The following is a 21,335-nucleotide window of genomic DNA, read 5'->3' as shown; positions in this document are numbered from 1 at the left end:
GGAATGCAAGAAAAATACTGTGATAGCTGCTTTCGTTCAGTAATACTCAATGTATCCCCACTTGCATTTCAGCTTGTACAAGATGACGTGCAAACAATTTCTAGGCACTCTAATACATAAGGAGGAAAGTGATGGGTGTTGCACAAGATCTTTTGTGTGTGTATCAATGTCCCTATAGCTCCAACTGCACAGCAGAACGTACACTGCTTATTTCCTTAGTTCTGCAAGTACCGCAAGTGACTACAGGAAAAGAAGGAAGTCAGAACCTGCAGTAACTCAGCAGAGGGCGCACAATGACCCAAATGCAAACCGGGCCAGTCTGGGCCGTACAGATACACAGAGCACCTACGCTACCCTTAGGAAGCCTGTCACTAGCTCATCTCCATCTTCTCCGTCCAGAGCAAAAGGTAAGAAATAAACACATTTGCAAAGAAGGAGCAGTATTAATTCCTGCTTTTAAAGTGCAAGATGTTGATGTCAATCGATGAGTGACAAATGCTAATAACCAGTCAGAATTTACCGTTCTCCCCAAAGCCACCATTTACAGGCGACAAAGCTAAATCCCGAGTTTATATATTGTCCTCTGATCTGAATATTTTAAAAGGTTTTCTACATATCAACTCCTTTAGCCTTTCTGTTGTTGTGGCTGTTGAAACCAACTTAGTCAAAAGTAGACTGTGATTTATGACATTTTAGTTACATTTAATCTGTTGCCTTATTGACAGAAAAGAGCAAGAATGATATTTTATAAGGGTCTGTCATAAGTAGTGTTTGAATTTAAGACATGGGTCTCAAATGTATATTTCTCCATCATGACACATGGGAGAACTTCCATCATCTAGTGATTCAAATTCTTCTCAAGTTGTCCTTTCTTTTGAGTCCAGTGGCACCTTTAAGACCAATGAAGATTTATTCAAGGTATAGGTTTTTGTGTGCATTACTCTTTTGTGTAATTACTCTCAGCACTCCACAATTAAGGATACATCAATCTCCAATTTTGGCATATTTATTTCCTTCACTGTTTTTTGCCCCAGAATTGAACCCAAATCCCAAAGCCACCATTTACAGGCGACAAAGCTAAATCCCGAGTTTATATATTGTCCTCTGATCTGAATATTTTAAAAGGTTTTCTACATATCAACTCCTTTAGCCTTTCTTTTGTTGTGGCTGTTGAAACTAACTTAGTCAAAAGGAGACTGTGATTTATGACATTTTAGTTACATTTAATCTGTTGCCTTATTGACAGAAAAGAGCAAGAATGATATTTTATAAGGGTCTGTCATAAGTAGTGTTTGAATTTAAGACATGGGTCTCAAATGTATATTTCTCCATCATGACACATGGGAGAACTTCCATCATCTAGTGATTCAAATTCTTCTCAAGTTGTCCTTTCTTTTGAGTCCAGTGGCACCTTTAAGACCAACGAAGTTTTATTCAAGGTATAGGTTTTTGTGTGCATTACTCTTTTGTGTAATTACTCTCAGCACTCCACAATTAAGGATACATCAATCTCCAATTTTGGCATATTTATTTCCTTCACTGTTTTTTGCCCCAGAATTGAAACCAAATAATGGTAACCATATAAACTAAGTTTATTATCCCTGTTTGATCCTTGAATCTGTTTAACATCTTCATTATGCTATATGATAATTTACTATTCACCCTCTAACTATATGTATGGGCTGGTGATTTCCGCTTTTGTTTCTGTCTCTGTCTTGATTCCAATTGGCCCTTCCTGACAGCTAACCCCCACCCCACCCTCTCTTTTCCTATATATAGAAAGCTTATACCTTGAATAAAACTTTCTTGGTCTTAAAGGTGCCACTGGACCCAAACTTTGTTGTCTTGGCTTTTAAATAACCAAAAAAGAACATTCTACATCTCTTAAATTGAAATTACTGGTTTCTTGGAATACTTATAAAGTTGTGCTACTAACGCAGGACACTCCTGTGTTGGAACTCCCAGTTCTTCTAATCAGCTCCCTATCAGAACAATAGGCTTCCTTCAAGAGGTGCATATTCACTGGGCCTGTGGGCTCAATAGATCATCTTGGTAAGTTTCCAGTTTTCCAGTACTTTCTCTCTCACCAAGACCCCTGAATTACATCTGTAAACCTCTAATTTAAAAAAATATATGAAAACAGGAGCTGGCAGAAGAACAGAAACTTCCACACAGCAGAATGTTTTGGTAATGTTAACATTCTGGTATGATAATATGTTAGCACAAGAGTCATACCGTGAGGGGAAGGTCAGTAACATGGGAACATGGTCAGTATCATTCCCACTTGATCCTGGCCTAGTCAGGAGGGATTGGTTGTCATGTCACTATAGCATCATATGACAGGGCTCAGGATGGCATGAAGTATCTAATTAAATCATATATGGAGAAATAGTGATATTGTGTGGTGCTTATTTATGCAATAGGCATATTCAATTGAAGAAATGATTACAATCTGATTTTTTAGTTGCTGTAGATTTTCCGGGTTGTGTGGCCGTGGTCTTATGCCAAGACCACAGCCACACAACCCGGAAAATCTACAGCAACTAATGAACTCCAGCCGTGAAAGCCTTCGACAACAATCTGATTTTGTTTCACTGTTGTTAGTTAAACCTATTTGTTTAAATTTTCAGTCAGAATATCTTGCCCCAAACAATGCAACTACCCCTTGGTATTTGCAAATTCCTGTATGGTTCTCTACAGTTATGTGCCTTTAGAAAAGGGTCTGAACCTGAATTCAAACCTTCTCAGAATAAGGATGCTTTCAAGTGCACCCTAATCATGTATATCAAGTAACTTCAGCTTTGGTAAAGCTGATTGACCTTGCAGCCTTAGGACCTAACTACATTGTAAGTTGCATGTCAGGGGCTCCCAGAATTCTTACAAAGGACTACATAAGTAGAGGGTTCAGTTCAGATCAGAAACACAAGGGAAGGGGATTTGAAGCTTCCCCCCATGCCATTGTCCTGACTGAAGATGGCTGGGGGCTTCTTACCCTTCTGTGAAAATGTATATTAGGGATGCTAGGCAGTGGTGCAGTATCCCTTGGGAGCTTCAGAGATAGAGCATCAGCTGACGTCAGTATGTAGACCAAACTAATTTCCACCCCCACCACACTGTTTTTCCCACTTGCCCAAGAAGCAAAGGCAGATGAAAAAGGCTCTTTGCCAGGAGACAGCCCAAACAAAACCAGCACTTGGCATGCCAAATGTACGTGTTCTGGTGTATTACTTATTTATTTATTTATTTATTTATTTAAGAAATTTGTATCCCACTTTTCTGTCCTTACAAGGGCCACAATTTAAAACATACATGATAAAATATATGGGGGGAAATTACATTATAAAACCATTAAAATGATATATGTATATGTAATTTTTCGCAATAGGGGAAATAGTGTGCACACCACCACCCCCGCAGGCCATGTTAGATTGAGAAAATGGTGCAGGGAGGAAGGCTTAAGACCCAGGTCCCATCATGCTTCAGTCTTGATGCAGATCAGTCCCCTGCATTCCTGGTAGGAGATATTATTGGAAGCAGTCAATCCATGCAAGCTTTAAGGGCTTCTTGCTTATTCTTTCCTTGTTCCCTTTGTTATACTTAATTGCAGCCTGTATCAGCTGACTAAGGTGAGGGTGCAACCACTTTTAAAGGTTTTAAAATAGTAAGTGTTTGCACCTCAATATGTAGTCTGGAGGCCATCTCTACATTGCCTTAATTATTGGCATTGTCTCACTATTGATTTCTGAATGGAAAATGTGATTAGACTTATCAGCTTTGGCCATCCCTAGATTATCACTAGGGGAGAAATGAGACAGTCTTAATCTATGCATGGCAGATTTGCTGGAAAGAGATACCCTGTTGTCTCACATCAGCATTTAAAGCATGTTGAAGTGATGATACTTTTGGCGTACCTTCAAGATGTTCAAATTATGGAGAACAACTGAAAAGTCTAATAAGTGCTCAGTAGGGGTGTGCACAAAAAAAGTCGGGAGTTTTCAGATTTGGATATATTAAACCAAAAAAATTCTGGGATTCCCAAAAAAACTCTAATTCCAGTACCAGTATGGTATTTGGATTTTCCTCCCTGGAAATCCTGAAATTTTTTGGCTCCATTATACCCTGTGGGACCACTATAGTCAATGGGGGATCTATCTGTGGGTATCCAGGACTCTGGGGTGCCTCTCCTCAGAAGACCCCCCAAGTTTCAAAAAGATTGGACCAGGGGGTCCAGTTCTATGAGGCGCCCAAAGGAAGTGCCCCCATCCTCCGTTATTTACAATGGTTCAAAAAAACAATGACTGATGTCAAACCAGAGAGTTTCTGCAGTAGAAACCCCTGGTCCAATCTCTTTGAAACTTGGGGGGGGTCTTTTGAGTAGAGGCACCAGAAGCTATGTTGAAACTTTGGTGTCTCTACCTCAAAAAACAACCCCTTCAGACCCCCAGCATACTCCTAGATAGATTCCCCATTATAGCCTATGGGGATAATTGACTAGAATGTTCCCCATAGGCTATAACGCAGCCAAAGGCATTTTAAAATGTCACAGTCCCTTTAAATGCATTTGTGAAGCTGCATCTTCACCCAGAACAGCATTTAAAGGAATGCACACCCCTAGTGCTCAGATACCACTATCTTTGTTTCATCTTCTGCACGTTGGTAATGTATATCTTGTATTAGTACTGAATGCTTGCTTACGAGCAATAACTACTTCCTTCTCTTTGTTCTTTCTGTCATGTGCTGATTATTTTTTTCCCTATCTTTTTGAACCTGTTAATTTCTGGCAATGTTTCTTTTTCACCATGCTGCTCTGTGGATTATAAAGGTGGGGATATTAGCACACCATACTCACCCCTTCCCAGTTATTCAGTGCCCAACCACAGCACCTCAAATGAATCAGATTACTGTAGTAGGACCTATGGACAGCGTTTGGCTGTCCCAAGTGACTCAAGAAGGGCAATCAGCTACAAAAATGGCTGGCAAATGGCCCGCCAAAATGCAGAAGTCTGGAGCAGCACAGAAGAAACTTCCTCCCCCAAGCGGAAATCTCGAAGCTGTGATGACCTGCTAGCAGATGAACACTGTAACTTTCCTGACCCTCAGAATAAGTCTGAAAGCATGGTGTCTCTGTTATGTGAGGAAGATTCTAAAAGTGGGTCTTCACTTACCTGGGCCTCCCCATATTCTGAGAGCCGAGGTCCCGGTAGGTCAAGAGCCCGTCATCGATCAGCCCATGATGCCCCCGGGTTCCTCAAAATGTATAAAAGAATGCACCGCATCAATCGTAAAGACTTGCTCAATTCTGAAGTGATTTGTTCTGTGAAGTCCAGGGTATTGCAGTATGAAAAAGAGCAACACAGAGCCCTTTTGCATGGCTGGAAGGAATCCTCTGCTGAGGAAGTGCCCAGAGATATGGTGCCCAATAGAATATCTGAATTTGAAAAACTAATTCAGAAGTCCAAATCAATGCCAAATTTAGGTGACGAAGCATTATCCACAATGACCCTCCTTGAACCTCCTAAAAATGGTTTATTCTCAAAGAGGCGGTTTTCTATTGAGTCCTTGCTGGAGGAGGAAAATCAAAGTAGGCATGCAGCTCAGGTACAAAGGAACTGCAAATCTAAAACTCTGGTGCCAATTCATATCGAAGTGACCAGTGAGGAACCACAAAGATCTCAATTGGAGTATTCGGACAGTGACCAAGATGGAGTGGTCTCTGACCTCAGTGACTTCATACAGATAGAAGGCTCGTCTTTTTGCAGCGAAAGTGATTTTGATCACTTTTCCTTTACGTCTTCTGAAAGTTTTTATGGTTCAGGCCACCACCATCACCACCACCACCACCATCATCACCACCATCACAAACATCTTATCAGCTCCTGCAAGGGGCGGTGCCCAGCATCCTATACACGCTTCACTACAATGCTGAAGCACGAAAGGGCTAAACAAGAACCGACTCCCGAAGACCCTAGAAGGCAAGATGCTGACCCTGGCCTCTCTAAGATAGCATTTCTAGTCAGCCCAGTGCCTTTCCGGAGGAAAAAACCCGCAATCCCCCAAAAGAAGGCTGAAAAGACTAAATGCAAATCTTCCGTCTTTGAAGCCCTGGACTCTGCTCTGAAGGATATCTGTGACCAAATCAAAGCAGAAAAAAGGAGGGGAAGCTTGCCTGATAACAGTATATTGCACAGACTTATTTCTGAGCTGCTTCCAGACATTCCTGAAAGGAATTCCTCCCTTAAAGCTCTTAGAAAGAGCCCCATTCATGAGCCTTTTCACCCACTGCCTCAAGATGGTGCTATTCGTTGCCCATTGTATGAATGTGGAAGGTTGCCTCTTAGTGCCTCTTACCAAGACATGGATCCGGTGAACAACGGCAGCCAAGAAAACGATAGTTTCCCAGGTGGATTTCCTCCTTTTTCTCTTTATACTTGTGATCTGAATCATCCATCCTTATCCCATATCGCTTTCAGTTCATTGGCATTGCATTTATATGGTGTATTTTTACAGGCTACACATTAAGTGTTCCTTGCATAAGATGTCACAGAAGGGCAGGAGGGTCAGTGACGAGAAACACAAAGTTTATGTAAAGGTGAAGCATTTTATTGATAAAGCGTAATCCTCAGGCCACCAGCAAAGGGACATATTTAACCTTTGTTAAATGTTAATAGCATGACACCCAAAGATGAGGGTGTAACTCATAATTGAAATTAAGGTCACACACTTTTGGGTGGAAAACTACTACCAATGCCTTAATGTGTATATTTAGAGATAATGAAGAATACGAGGTCTGTTATCAGGGAAGGGCTTTCACAATAATACTTGCAATCAATTATAACTCTGTATTGTGAAATAATAGCATTGAACAACTGGAGGAATTTTCTCTCTGTCTCTTCTAAACAATTCTGTCTATTTTTAGAAAATAGCATTCAGTTAGGGAAGAAAAATATGTTTGGTTTTCCTCCCTGAACTATTTTTGTGGTTAGGCCATTTGGCCCACCAAAGCATAATGTTCACTGCTGTACATTTCTAACGGAGGCAAAACTAGTTCTCTTTTACGGAGTTTGAAATGCCTCCAGTGAACAAATCCCAAAGGACAAAGCCAAGGTGAGTCTTGTATAGCAAACCCATGTTATGTAATATGCGTAGACTGCAGGTATGGCTGCCTTGTTCTTTTACATTTTTTTCAGTATATTTTATTTTCAAATTAGAACTTGATCTGAATGGAAAATGGCCTGTAATAATAGCTCACAATGCTGCTCTGAGACATTCAGCTCTACACCGCGTCCTCTCTGCCCCAAGTCTATAAGGCAAGATAGTGCATGTGACCAATTGTATATGGCACGCATTCAGTTTCCCTCACACGGATGAGGTTTGTATAATAAAGTCATCTTGTATGAAGCATTCCTGGGGTTTCCAGAGTTCTAGGCCGTACAGACTGTATCTTCAGATTTGGCTTCTGCAATGAAATAAGGATCCAGTGGTATCACCACAAATCAGCCATTAGCTTATGCCTGTCCCAAATCATGTTATATTTGCTAGAGGTAACATAAGTAGGTGTAGTTGTCTGAAAGTCGTGGAAAAAGAGGGTTATTTTATTTAATACATAGGATTTCTTCAGTCTGGAAACATACACTTTGCTTTATTTTTCAGAAATTTTTAAGCATTACATTTTGTTCTTAAAACAGATATTTGCATATTGTCCTATAATGAATAAGCAGCAGGATCCCAATATGTTTACTCAGAAGTAAGATGCACTGAGTTCAGTTGTATCCAATAAGCATGCTCAGGATTTCATTCATAGGGCATTTGCAACCATTATCCCATTCACATGAGTGTCTCAGAATAAAGAACTCCCTTTTGACAATACCAAGGCTTGAAGTTTTGTGTGCAGGTCCAGAATCCCTTCCGTTAAAAAGATTATGCATATTAATGGATACGCCTGAGAAATGCCTGGTTCATCATTGTGTTTTTGTGGCATGCTTTTGACACATCCCCCCCTGCATGAAGTTACACATTTCACATTTTGTGATTCATGGCAATGTTTTTGTACCCTTTGCATCTTCACTGTATCACATATCTGTTGTTGTAGCTGCTCAAGCCACTACTGTAAAAATTAGATTTAGGGAAGATGTGCTGTCCTGTTATGCTCTTTAATTGTACAAATTCATTTTGAAACCAAACCGTATTAGCTGTAGTAACTTCCACAGTTCCATCTTTAGGCTTCTGTTTGGTCTTTTTCTGTTGTTGTTTTGCCACATGCTTATGTTTTATGTATACTTTAGAGGTAGCATCCCTTCAAATAAAGCCCAGCACTTTTACTTCTAATTAAGCAGAATTTCACAAAATGGCATTTTATTTTCAGTAGACCAGGGGTCTCCTGGGAACTATTCTTCTACTTTCACTGATGTGGGTCGATGTACTCCAAAGGAAAGAAGAGGAACTCCAGAGAGAGAGGTAGTTAAATGGAAAATGTATAATGCACAAGCATTTAAAGCCACAAGAGAGTCTTTGAAACAATCTTATCAAGACATTTACAAGGAATTATATAGGATGGTAATTTGTCAACCCAGGTGTTACAAATCGGTATTTTCCTAGTGAAAGCAGTGGAATTGGAATTTAGACAGCAGGCAGGGGAGAGGAATATGGAAAAGAGACTGAGCTCTCCAAGTGGCTTTTGTCACTATCTCTGGATGTAGTTTTCATCCAGAGACTGCTCCAGCACAACCCCCATTCCCTTCAATAGTGCAAGCCAAGAGAGTCGAGTTTGGGGAATTTGAATCCCCACTTCCTGTTCATAATACCTGTCACCATTCCACTTGGAGAGTATGGTTTTTTGAAATGATGTCCAAAAAATGATGTGCTTTCCTAAACTACATACAAATTTATACAATGCGTTAAGAGTTCCCCTCAGTTAGCCATATAGATAGATATAGATGGGAACACAGAGAAGATTAGTAAACATTAGGGATGAAAGACAGTGAAATATTAGCAGTCTATTCTGTTTGCAAATTACTTCCTCTGTATTCATTTGTGTGTATTTACCAGCTGAGACTGAGGGGGGATATATTCCATGAAAGTTTATGCCATAGTCGTTAGACTAACTTATTTCTCTAAGGGATATTATTAATCAAATTGCACTCCCATGGCCTTCAAAGGCATGACTCTCTTATTTGTTCCAGACTTTAAAAACAAATTTGAAAGTTTTGTGTGAACTAATTTCTTTTTCTTCTTTTCAGAGATTGCCTGCTAGAGCAGTATACGATTTTAAGGCTCAGACCTCTAAGTAAGTATTTGTGGCCATTCGTTGCAGGGGGGGAGATAATTATTTATTCTAGAGAAATTTTATAGGAATAAAACTCCACATACATTGCCTTTAACTAATACAAATGTGTATGTCTCTGTTTTTGATGCATTTGGCCCATTGTTGATTGTATACCATTTTATTGTTCTGTGATATACAAGTGTTCAGTCATGTCACTGGAAATTTATGTCCACAGTATTTTATTACCAAGTAGTGCATCGGCTCATTCTTACCTGATATCTTGCAACGCATGAGGCATGGTAAATTACAAGAAATTTTTAAAAATTCTGTTGGTTTTCACACTGAAGTTTTTTGTTATTCCAAGAACAATTTCACAGAGTATTTTCACATATAACACCATTCAGACTTCCTTAGCTACTTGTGTACAAGTGTTTAAAGCTGTTAGGCCCCGGTCACACGGGCCGGATATCGCGGGGGGAGGTGTGGCTAATTGCCCTGGCGCAGTTTGATCTGCGATTACGCGATCAGACACGCCGGCGGCACACCACCGGTCCTTCCCTCGGCGCCAGCGGGTAAACGAGGGACCGGAGGGGAATGCCGCACGCCGGCGCAATCACACCACAGGCGTCGGGAGGCGGCCCGTGGCAAACGTTTACTAGTACCTTGCAGGGACTAGTTTTTTAACTCGCATTGTCGGCGGTAAGCCAAGGGTGCGCTCCACTTCCCAGATGTTGGGGTGTGATCGTGCCCGGATAATCCGCCCACCATCCATGCCTCTCCCGTGGCAACTTTGCCGCGTGACCGGGGCCTTAATGTGGAATACAAATACAGGAAAAGGCTTTCTTTTTCCTTCAAAGTATGTTCTAGCCAACCTTAGACTGGGTCCAAAATACGAGTTTGGTTTCAAAGGTGTCAGTTTGTTCACAGAAGGGCTCTGTCCTTGATCAGAAGATTCCTCTCATAAGTATAAGGGATTTTGGGATCTATTCCCACTTTTTGGATCCAGTCTGTTGTGTTTATGTTCTTGTTATAGACCTGTAGCATTTAAGAAGTCAACTGCAATCAGTTCAGCAAAGGAGATCTATGTGGTTCAGGAGGTTGTTGAGCATATATCACTTAACAGATCAGTAACTGTGAGCATAGATCAGATGGACTTTGGAGGAGGAGAGGAGATTGGATTTATACCCCACCCTTCACTCGGAGTCTCAGAGTGGCTTACAAACTCCTTTCCCCTCCCCACAACAGACACCCTGTGAGGTAGGTGGGGCTGAGAGAGCTCTGAGAGAACTGCTCTTCAGAGAACAGCTCTGACAGAACTATGGCTTGCCCAAGGTCATCCAGCAGCTGCAAGTGGAGGAGTGGGGAATCAAACCCAGTTCTCCCAGATTACGGTCCATGCACCAACTGGCTCTCTTTGGAATGTGGATTGAAATATGAATGCCATCTGTCTACACCAGGGATCCCCAGCATGGTGTCCGTGGATGGCGTGGTCAGGCTGATACCTTTCCTGACATCTGCCTAGTGTTTTTAGAAAGTGGGTGGGGCCAGGTGGACTTTGCCCAGCAGGGCTTCTGATTGGTCATTGGCGATCTTTTAAGACATTGCCACCACAGCACAAGGAGCTTCACTGAGTGACTGAAGGTAAACTGTGTGTGTGTAAGAAAACATTTTCAAACAGTAAAGTAAAGTAAAGGTAAAGGTTTCCTTGCTCGAAAGCCAGTCAAATCCGACTCTAGGGTTGCGGCGCTCATCTCCGTTTCAAAGCCGAAGAGCCAGCGCTGTCCGAAGACATTTCCGTGGTCATGTGGCCGGCATGACTAATTTAAAAAGGCATCCTTTACCTGAAATGCTGAAGAGTTGCTATAGGAGTTATGCATAACCTCACTCCCTGACATTTTGTGCTTGGTTCCACCTCCCATGGCAGCCATTTTTTGGTTTACCTACCACCCTGTTTAAGAATTCCAAAGGTGCAAAAAGGTTGGGGAGCCCTGATCTATTGTGTTGCTTCCTACTGAATGGGCACTTAAATGTAAAGCCCTGTCCAAAGTCTGATGCAGATAGTTACATGTAAATACCCTTTTTATGGACAATCAGAACATATAATAACATAAGAAATAATTTAGGTGTACATAAGCAGGAGGAGGAGCTGCGGTGACTCAAGTGGTTAAGACTATGAACTGCAGGCTGTGGAAGGTCGGTAGTTCAGCAGTTCAAGACCCGGGTGCGCCACATGACGGAGTGAGCTACCATCTCTAGTTCCAGCTCCTGCCAACCTAGCAGTTCGAAAGCAAGAAATTGCAAGTAGATAAATAGGTACCACTTCGGTGGGAAGGTAACAGCGTTCCGTGCGCCTTGGTGTTTAGTCATGCCGGCCACATGACCACGGAAATGTCTTCGGACAGCGCTGGCTCTTCGGCTTTGAAACGGAGATGAGCACCGCAACCCTAGAGTCGGATTCGACTGGCTTTCGAGCAAGGGAACCTTTACCTTTACCTTTAAGCAGGAGGAAGAAGAAACATAGTGGTGTGTCTTTGAGGAGAGAAGCCGGAAGTAAAAAATAAATTGCCGTTGTCAGATTACAAGAGTATTTCAATAGTATCAGAAGTCTTGTCTGTTGTTCTAATTTTTTTTCAAATAGCACACCAAAGCAAAAAACTTCTTGTTGACAATTTGTTCAAAATGTGTTAAATTAAGATACACCGTTAATCCACATGCTCCAGAGTATTCCTTTGTTCATCCATTAGTTGTATATTGCACCTGCGCTGCGCCCATATTGCAAAGAAGAACTGCAGCCATTTGCAATATTAAGTAAAGATAGATAACATACTGATTGTACTCAGATGTCACAAAAACTTTCAGCCTCCAGCTGACTGTGGCTGCTTGTTTCAGGGAACTATCCTTCAAGAAAGGAGATACTGTCTATATCCTCAGGAAAGTGGATCAAAACTGGTACGAGGGTGAGCACTATGGAAGAGTTGGGATTTTTCCTATTTCTTACGTTGAGGTATGTGCTTTGAGTTTTCTCCCCTTCCTTATTAGTTTGCACATGTTACATAAACTGAATAAGACTGTTCTCCTTTCAGAAACTCACTCCCCCTGAAAAAGCACAGCCGGCAAGGCCACCGCCCCCAGCACACATTGGAGAGATTGGAGAAGCTGTTGCCAAATACAATTTCAATGCGGATACAAATGTGGAACTGTCTCTGAGAAAGGTGATTGCTAATAGGCTCTTTCTCGTGTGAGCATATTTTTCGTTGAAAACCAAAATTACCTTAAGCAGTGACCCTAAAAGTGCTGCACCACCCCACCTATTCTGCAAGTGGAAAGAGTTAAAGAAATCGTAAAGTATATTATACATGGTACAGGTCACGCTCATTTACTTCTTACTGTTCATATAGCAGCATATTTCATCCAGAAACACTGAAGGCCTAGCTACACATTACAAAGTTCCCAGGTCATGTCTGGATCATCATAAGGACTTCAAGATAGACATAAGCCGTGAGGCTCCACTGGGAACTCAGTTCACAGGTGCACAGGGGCCTGCTTTGGATCAGGACTGGGGCATGTAGAGGGAGAAGGTGCTTATGCCTTCCTACCCCTGCCAGTTTCCTGGCCTGGAATGGCACATTACCAAAAAAAAATAGTTTATGTTCAGCCCATTATACTCGCCATCATTGCTTTCCAAAATCTGTCTACCTTTGGTTACTCAACAAAGCCGAATGTTTCTTTTTAGGTTTCAGCCACCATTTATTACCGGATGGATGCATGGATAAGAAATTAATAACAAAAACTGGTGAAAGATGAGAAATGGCTAAATTTTAATTTAAATTTATTTTATTCCCCCTTCTCTTTTCCCCTTCTTTCCCCGACCTTCCCTTCGTTTCTGTGTGTTCTCCTTCTGCGATTCATTTACAGAGTGAGGAGGTATTGTGTTTGGCTCCACCTCCTGTGGCAGCCATGCTGGGGGGGGCACTTACCCACCCCCCTCTCAAAATTTCAAAGGTGCCCACAGCCTCAAAAAGGCTGGGGGCCCCTGGTTTAAAACAACCCAGTGTGGGCCACTATTATTGCTGAGGAAGTGGAGAGTTTAGTGGCTTGCCTAAATCCACTTGGTGAGCTTGTGGCTGAGAGGCAGTTTGAACTTGAGGCTTCGTGGCTCAGAGCTGTTCACTGTTAGCCACCACGTCATCTCTTGCCTTCACAAAGGGTAAAATGTGTGCTGAAATGTGACGTCATGTACAGAATTAGCATTTGTCAACAGTGAAGCAATTTAACAGTGAAGCAATTTTGGTAATGCCTTGCAGGGAGACAAAGTAATTCTCCTCAGACGGGTTGATCAGAACTGGTACGAAGGCAAACTTCCAGGAACCAACAGGCAAGGCATCTTTCCTGTGTCCTATGTAGAAACCGTCAAAAAGAACACAGCCAAAGGGGCTGAGGATTATCCTGTTCCTCCAATACCCCAGAGTTATTCCAGTGACAGAATACACCATTTAGGTTCAGCTAAGGTAAGGAAATCCCCCTCCTTTTTCCCCCCACCATGTCCAGAATTTGTTGTCATACAAATGTAAAATAAGAAGTGAAATTGGTATGTATTTGTCCATCACCATTTTTGTGAGATTTTTTTCTCCACTGGTAAGGAACCCGCATGGTTTATCAAAATATGTTAGTGCTCTGCCATTGGACCACAGTCAGCCTCCAGCCTTGCTGCTGCATCCTGATACATCATAATAAATGCAGCAGCCCTGTTCATTTTTTAAAGTCTTCATGTTTTTATCACAAGACCGTATAACATGTTTTCCTTAGTTCTCTCAGACTTCCTTTTTCTAAGCAAATGGCATTTATCTACGTAGGGATATGTGTGTGCGTGTATTACGAGACTATAACGCTAGCTAATTATACACAGAAATCTACAATGTATTTTCTCCAGTGACATTTTTAAATACGAAGGTTTCAGTAGGATGAATTTGCTTGTGTGTGATCGCAAGTATTGATAAATGAATGTTTCCTGCATTAAAGGTCTGACAATAAAGAGGGAATAAATTCTTCCCCCCCATTCATTCAGTATGCTGTGACTTTATACATACATTGTATGGTGCAAGTGTATTATCAGTTCAGCGTTGTCCATAATATTTTCGTATTGATCTATGTAATGATTCTAGCAGAAAATGCTTTAGTAGAAGGTAGCTTCACATTTTGTAAAAAGCACTTCCTCTTTTAGCCCCTACTCCATGTCCAGTAATTATGTCAAATGATAGCTGAGGTCTACATGCTGAATTTCTGTATCAGTTTGGAGTACTGAAAATATTACTGGTGACATTCTTTAGGGTCATTCCATTAAATCAGATGTACCCTACACACATCATGAGGTCTCATTCTTTCTTTCTTTTGTCCCCACCATCCTTCTGCCAGGAGGGTACACAAGCGTTGTCTGCTTTAGAATGCTTTGCGTGTAACTTTCAGGTGTAGATACTGCTTGCTCAGTCCTTTCCAAGGACTGTATGCAGAAGAAGAGTAGGCCACCTGGGGGCAACCAGACTTTCCATTACAGGTAATGGCCTGTATGCTTGTGCCAGTCCAAAGCTGAGGAGAATCCATTTCTGCTAAACTGTAAACAAACATTCAGTCCCCTTCTTCTTAGTCTCAGTAGCTGAAATACTACATGAAAAATTTGAGATCACATACATAATAACACATTTTGCATTTGGGGTAAATTTCTACTCCAAGCCAAATTCCAATGTATCTTGAGGTAGCAAAAGTACCATAAAATTGTTTTCGTGACAGAAATCATCGTGTTTCACAGTAATAAAGGTATCCAGAGCTTGAAAACACACTTTCATATAAGGTAGAATATTCCGCTTGTGTAGACTCGCCTTCCCCTTATGCATAGTTCCATTATAAAGGTACATATATATTTTAATGGTTTGAACTGTAGTTTGAACCTAAGATATTGGACAATGAGCTTTCATGAATTTTAAAGGAAAATGGTTTAAAACGTCTAAAATTAAAAACTATCATTCACATGTCACTTCAGCGTGTCTTGATTTGTTGTCCCCACAAATAGATCTCTCTGAGGTCAGGTAAACATTCTCCAGGTTGTCTGGAAGGGTTTTTAGGTCATCATAAAGGACTATAGCTCTCCAAACCACTTAAAGTGGTTCCCCAGATAAGAATGTTCTTAATTAACTCCCAGGATATTTTACTTCCAATATATTTGGGGCAGAATAGCTACCTCAGTGGCAAAATTCATAGTTATTTGCTTTTTTGTTCTGTTTTTACCCTGAGATCATTTTTGTTTACAGAAAACAAACTGTAAGTGTTAACTGGTTGTACTTTGGGGATATTTTTTACAGTCGCACAGGCAACAATGTTCTAAGATGAAAATGTTGTAGAGCATTCTGCCATAAAAAGTACAACCAGGGTAGGGAAACACATCTCCAAGAGTTTTTATTTCCAGGGCTACAGAACTATTCAACTTGAAGTTGATTTCAGACATTATAAAAATAGATTTCTTTTCAGATGATGGTTTATTGTTGAGAATTAATAACAACATAAACTACATTTTCAGTATTTATTGAAGCAATGGATATCCACCGATGCAATATACGTATGAATCCCACCTCTGCTGTTCTTGCGCAAGAACGTTTAATTTACCAGAAGGAAACTTCAATCAATATTTCATATTGCAATATTATTCGGCCAATAATGATACTTAAAATAAATGGCTGTGTGGTATAGCTCTGTGTTTACAATGATTGTCTTATAGTTTACACTAAGAAGGATTTGAATGTTGTATACCTTTAAATAACATGTAATTATTTGTCAACATGCTGTGAATTTTAATTTTCAAAATGCATTGGTTAGTTGCAGGGGCCTTAATAGAAGTATGCAACTGTATGCAAGATGTTTCTGTAAGGTCCCTAGGTCAGGAGACGGGAATGATTTAAAATTTGCACAACCTGAGGTTGCCCAGTTGGGTTAATTTTCATTATTATTTAAAGGTAGGTCAGTCTAAACTACCTTTTTTTCATTTGGACAGCTCAGCACCACTCCTAAAATAATAGCTTTGGCTTAGGAAGTGCTGGTAATCACATCTGGGCTATTAGTCATAGGCTTACTAAAGGACAGTAAAGAACATTCCCGCCATGGATCAAATTCACCTCATGAACTCAGTGATTCAGATGTCTCGATGTTTGACATTTAAGCTCTAGGCAAGAAGCTGATACAGTTTCATTTTTCATATATGCTACTTTCTGCTCTTCTGATTCATGTGCTAATGATTTCAGAAATCTGTGCTCAATGAAATAATATCCTATGGATAGGATATGACATATAATTTTATTTTAGCTGTCATACATTAGCTCAATGTATGTTTTCCCCATTGTTTTAATTCCTATGTTTTCCCTTATTTCTCAAGTTGGATTCCAAAGCATCACCCCCTCCTCTCAGGTACCAGTCCTCTCCTTGTCCAGAGTCTAATAAAGGGAATCTTCAGGCTATCACCAGTGAATGGCTTTCACTGACTCTTGGCTTTTCACCTTCAAGTACTCCTTCTCCTTCTCCTCCACCTTTTCCTCATAGCTTTCTTTCTGATTTAGAGGAACTGAACTCTCTAGCATTAACAGGCCCCCAGAATACACAGATGCTCACTGATAGTATCACTCCTCAAGTAAAACATGGCCATTTTGTTCCAATTTCCTCACCAAAGGCCTCCCACTTTTTGCCTGAATCTCCTACTTCACCTCTGACATTTTCTTCATCAATCTGTAAATCACCGCCTCCAGCCACCCGGTCTCATGACAGAACACAGAAGCCTGTAACTAATGGCATAAACCTGAATGAAAGCAAATGTAGTGATTTCAGGGAGATGAGAGGGTCCCCCACTGTCAAGGAGAGGAAAAGCCTCACAGGCACAACTTCAGGAGTGCATGAAATGGCAGGCACTGCTCTTGTTCCCTCCAAAGAAGACCCTTTATTCAGAACACCGACAGAGATGGATGAACAGGAAGAGGAAATCTGTGAAGAGCTGCTGTCAATAATCCAAGGGGGCCAGTCAAAATGTAAAGATTCAGGTTTCTACAGACGTGCCCCTGACGTAACAGAACAACTGGCAAGGCTTCATATAGAGGAAGAGCCAAGCCATGACAATTTAGAATCACCAGTAACAATTAAGAAACAGTCTGTGATATCTTATGAAGGGGACAGTTCATCAGACACTAAAAAAGAGGTATTTGAACTTCCTCAGAACTTCCTACATTTACTTAATTAATTCAAATCTAATCTTTCGCTTGCATGCATTTCTGCATGTATCTGCCTCAGAATTACAATATTCCAGAACACTAAAAGCACACTAACACACAAACCCTCTCTTATTCCAAATCCTCCCTTTTGGTGGAAGGAAGAAATATATTTCGGAGCTACTTATTAGTCATTTAGTTAAATATTCCTTCATCCTAGAACTTTTAGCTGTCATTAACCATGGCTTTTTATCAGGAATACAAAACCATCATTGGTTTAGTCTTATGCCTTTGATGGAAAACCAGGAGCCTTCAAATCCAACTTCAGGAGACCTCACAGTAAGTTATTCCCAAATAGCACTAGTTTATTTATAGTTCTCTATATATTTAAGTTCCATAGATCTCTAAAGCACAGTCCCCTACTCAGACTCCCCACTGAAATTATTGTTGCTTTCTGCTGTCTAGGGATGGGCACAAACTGTTCATGGTTCATGGCATGCCCAGTTCATGTCAAACAAACTAGTTTGGTTCATGAGGTTCATGGCACAGTAGAATCCTCCCCCCAGTGTGCTAGAGACACCAAATTTGCAGGGAATCTCTGGCTGAATCTCCTCTATCTGCCATCCAAGATTGGTGAGGATTGGATTTACAGGGTCCGTGTTACAGTCCCCCAAAGAAGGTCCCCCTAGGAAAGTGCTTTCTGGGGAAATGGCAGAAATGACAGGTACAGGTTCAGGACTGTACAGAACAGATCCTGTGCAAGCTAGAGGCATCAAACTCACTGAGGACCTCCTCCTGATGCTCCTCTACATGCCCTCCAACTTATGTGCAGATTGGACGTAGGGGGTCTGAGTTATGCCACCCCCCAAGAAGATGCCCACAGGAAAGTGCTTTTGGGGGGAACCTCACCCTGCCACCTGCTCCTCCACAATCTCTCCAAGTTGAGGGCAGATTACATTTCTGGTGTCCCGGTTATGGATCCCAAAAAAAGGTCTCCCCAGTGATCTCTCTGGAAAAGACAGCTGCAGTTACAAAAGTCTATGGAACGGCTCAGGAACAAGCCAGTTACACCAAACTCACAGACATACTTCACCTGGGGAGGAAACCTCCCCCCCAACCAGACACTGGAAGCAAGGCAGTGCTCTATGCTTGCAGACACACATACTCCAAGTCTCCAAAGGCAGGTTCTGAAGGACAGAAAAGCAGACATCCCCAGAGTTTCAACAGGAGCTCCCCAAAGTAACCCCGCAGGCAGCTTGGCAGGGACCCTAGCCACACAGCACAAGCATGGAGAGCATGCCCACAACTCTTACACATCCCCCCAGGGCTGAAAAACACAAGTCAACTGTGGCAAATTATTCTACACAGCAAAGGAATGAAAACACATGTTGAGCTGGCAGGGCCACCCCCAAGTCTCCAAAGGCAGGTTCTGAAGGACAGAAAGGTAGACATCCCCAGAGTTTTGACAGGCACTCCCCAAAGTAACCCCACAGCAGTTTGGCAGAGACCCCTGGCAAGCAGTGGAACCCAGTAAGGTGTGCCCACAGTGCTCTCAGGATCAAACACATAAATACTCTGGTCACAACCCAGCCCTAGGTAAAATTTCTGGTTATTCACCATTAGCAGAACATGTTGTACAGATAAGAGATCACTGTTACGAATTTTACAAATGCAATGGAAAGGGATAGTCAAACAGGGGCTTGCTTGTACAGGCAGATATTTGTTGAGGTGGATGTTGTTCCATGAGGTAGGTGTTGTGTTGTAAGGTAGCTGTTGTTTCATGAAGTAGGTGTTGGGTGAGGGAGATTTTATTTGGAGGGTAAAAGTAAAGGGGAGTATCTTGGGATTTTCTCAGGGGTGGAAATTCAGTGAGAAGGGGTTGGATGTGAGCCATTCCTCCCACCCAAGCACCAAGGGCACAACCCACAGGCCAGATCACCCAAAGAGAAGGAGGAATGGGGAGACCGGAAGGGGAACAATAGGAGGCTTGGATTGTACTCTGTGAGGTCTAGAGAGGGGTAGTCCAGCAGGGGGAGGTTGACTTTAAGGGAGGTCAGCTTGTCCACCTTGGCCGGGTCCAGGCAGGAGCAGTGGTGGCCGAGAATGTCTCCCGGGTTGGAAAACACCTGCTCACTCTGGACACTGGTGGGAGGCCAGGAGAGGAGACTCATGGCCATGCAAGAGAAATCAGGCCAGATGACAGCCTTGCAAGACCAGTACTCCAGGGGATTGGTGTTGGTGGGCTCAGGGAATCGGTGAGGTACTCCCTCACCATCACCTCCGCTGAATCCTCCGCCACTGCGCACTTGGGATCCCAGTTCACCACTGACAACCAGTAATGGGGCTTCTCCCTGGTTGGGCTCTTTGAGGCAGAGATGCTGGGCTGCAGCTCCTCTTCCCCAGCCTCTTCCATCTGCTGTTTCCTCTGGCCATGTCTGTTGGCATGCAGCCTCCACACTTCTTTGCAGAGCTCATGCTTCCATTGCACAAGCTCTGCATTCAGGAGAGCAATGCTGCCTTTTATCCGGGAGTCCACAGAAAAAGGCCAGCTTGTACTCCCCTTCCTTGCGGAGAGGATGCAACCTGGTGGTGATGCTCACCTGCAGCCTCTCTGCGTAGGCCCTGACCCATGGGAGAACAGGTGTTGCCTCGAGGCCTGCCTTCAGTGTGCAGGCCAGTGCCAGGTCCAGCCTTTGAATCAGGGGGATGACTTGCCCCAGGCTGGCCGTGTGGGTGCAAAGCACGTCAGTGGTGTCCTGGAAGGGCTTGAGGACATGTATCATTTGAGAGAGGGTTAGCCAATCATTGGAGCTGATGCTGAGCTCCTCTTCCCCATGCAGGATGGTCATGGAGGAGATGACATCCTGCACCGCACTCTTCTGCTCCACCAAACATACAGTCATGGCGTAGGTTGAGTTCCAGCAGGTGGGTAAGTCGAGGATGAGCTGGTGTTCAAGGTCATCCCCATCCCCATGCCTCTTGCACAGCAGATGAGCAGACTTGACGCTGCATGAAAAGTGGGCAACAAAGCACCAGAAGGTCTTAAGCAAGGACTGCACCTCAAGGGTGGCAGTGTCCCGAGTGGCCTTGACAGTGCTCCCCACCCCCAGAGCATCCTTCACCACCAGGAAAACCATGTACACCAGGCAGACAATGCCCTTGAGATGCACAGCCTTCACCGCTGCCAGTATGTTGGAGCCAGCATCCGTGACCATGTAGTCACCTTCCTCACTCCCTCAGGCTACTCTTCCTACACTCCCTCAGGCAGTGATATTTCACACCGTGTGGTCTGCATCCATCCTCTGCACATGGAGGAGAAGCCCTTTGTAGCCCTTTGTAGCCTGGTGGCAGGACTGTTTCCGCCTGGGCCATGCCCTGGCAGTCTGGATAGAGAGCTCCTCTGATTGCCACCAGTGGGCGGTGAAGGAGAGGTAGCCTTGTGCTCTGGAGAGCACAACCTTGACCATTGCCACCGTGAAGAGGTGCATGGTGGGCAAGACTCGTCGGCTCAAGCAAGGGGAGGCGAGTGCCACGGAGCCAGGTGTTGCAGCAGCTGGAGGACAACTACATCTCCCACAAGAGATAAGGGTCGGCCATCCAAGCAGTCTTCTCGCCGATGAAGCAAATGACTGCTTCCTGGACACTCTACATAGCCCTTTTGGATGGCACTTTTGGTGTCCCCAGGGGAATGATCTCTTGGAGGATGGCCTGCTTTGATGTCCAACCCACAGCACCCTGAGTGTGGGGAGCCTTTCTTGGAGGGGCCTCCTGCTCCTCCTCCATTTCTTCCTACTGAGAGGGAGTGGAACTCTTCTTCCTTCCACTGGCTGCCACTC

The 21,335-nt window shown here is 42.9% G+C and overlaps 1 protein-coding gene across 1 annotated transcript in view; it reads left to right on the top strand.

Annotated features, from left to right (window-relative positions):
* SORBS2 (sorbin and SH3 domain containing 2) overlaps positions 1 to 21,335 on the top strand; it is a 112,770-nt gene that overhangs the window by 79,008 nt on the left and 12,427 nt on the right. Inside the window, exons 12-18 of the mRNA XM_015418695.1 lie at positions 220 to 407; positions 4,823 to 6,400; positions 8,366 to 8,454; positions 9,237 to 9,283; positions 12,152 to 12,266; positions 12,346 to 12,474; positions 13,567 to 13,770. Coding sequence (XP_015274181.1) covers positions 220 to 407; positions 4,823 to 6,400; positions 8,366 to 8,454; positions 9,237 to 9,283; positions 12,152 to 12,266; positions 12,346 to 12,474; positions 13,567 to 13,770 — 2,350 coding nt within the window. The remainder of the gene's footprint in view (positions 1 to 219; positions 408 to 4,822; positions 6,401 to 8,365; positions 8,455 to 9,236; positions 9,284 to 12,151; positions 12,267 to 12,345; positions 12,475 to 13,566; positions 13,771 to 21,335) is intronic.

The sequence above is a fragment of the Gekko japonicus genome, unplaced genomic scaffold (genome assembly GCF_001447785.1).
Source record: "Gekko japonicus isolate JY-2015 unplaced genomic scaffold, Gekko_japonicus_V1.1 scaffold663, whole genome shotgun sequence".
Taxonomy (NCBI): Eukaryota; Metazoa; Chordata; class Lepidosauria; order Squamata; family Gekkonidae; genus Gekko; species Gekko japonicus.
This window is presented reverse-complemented; position numbering and strand designations above follow the sequence as displayed.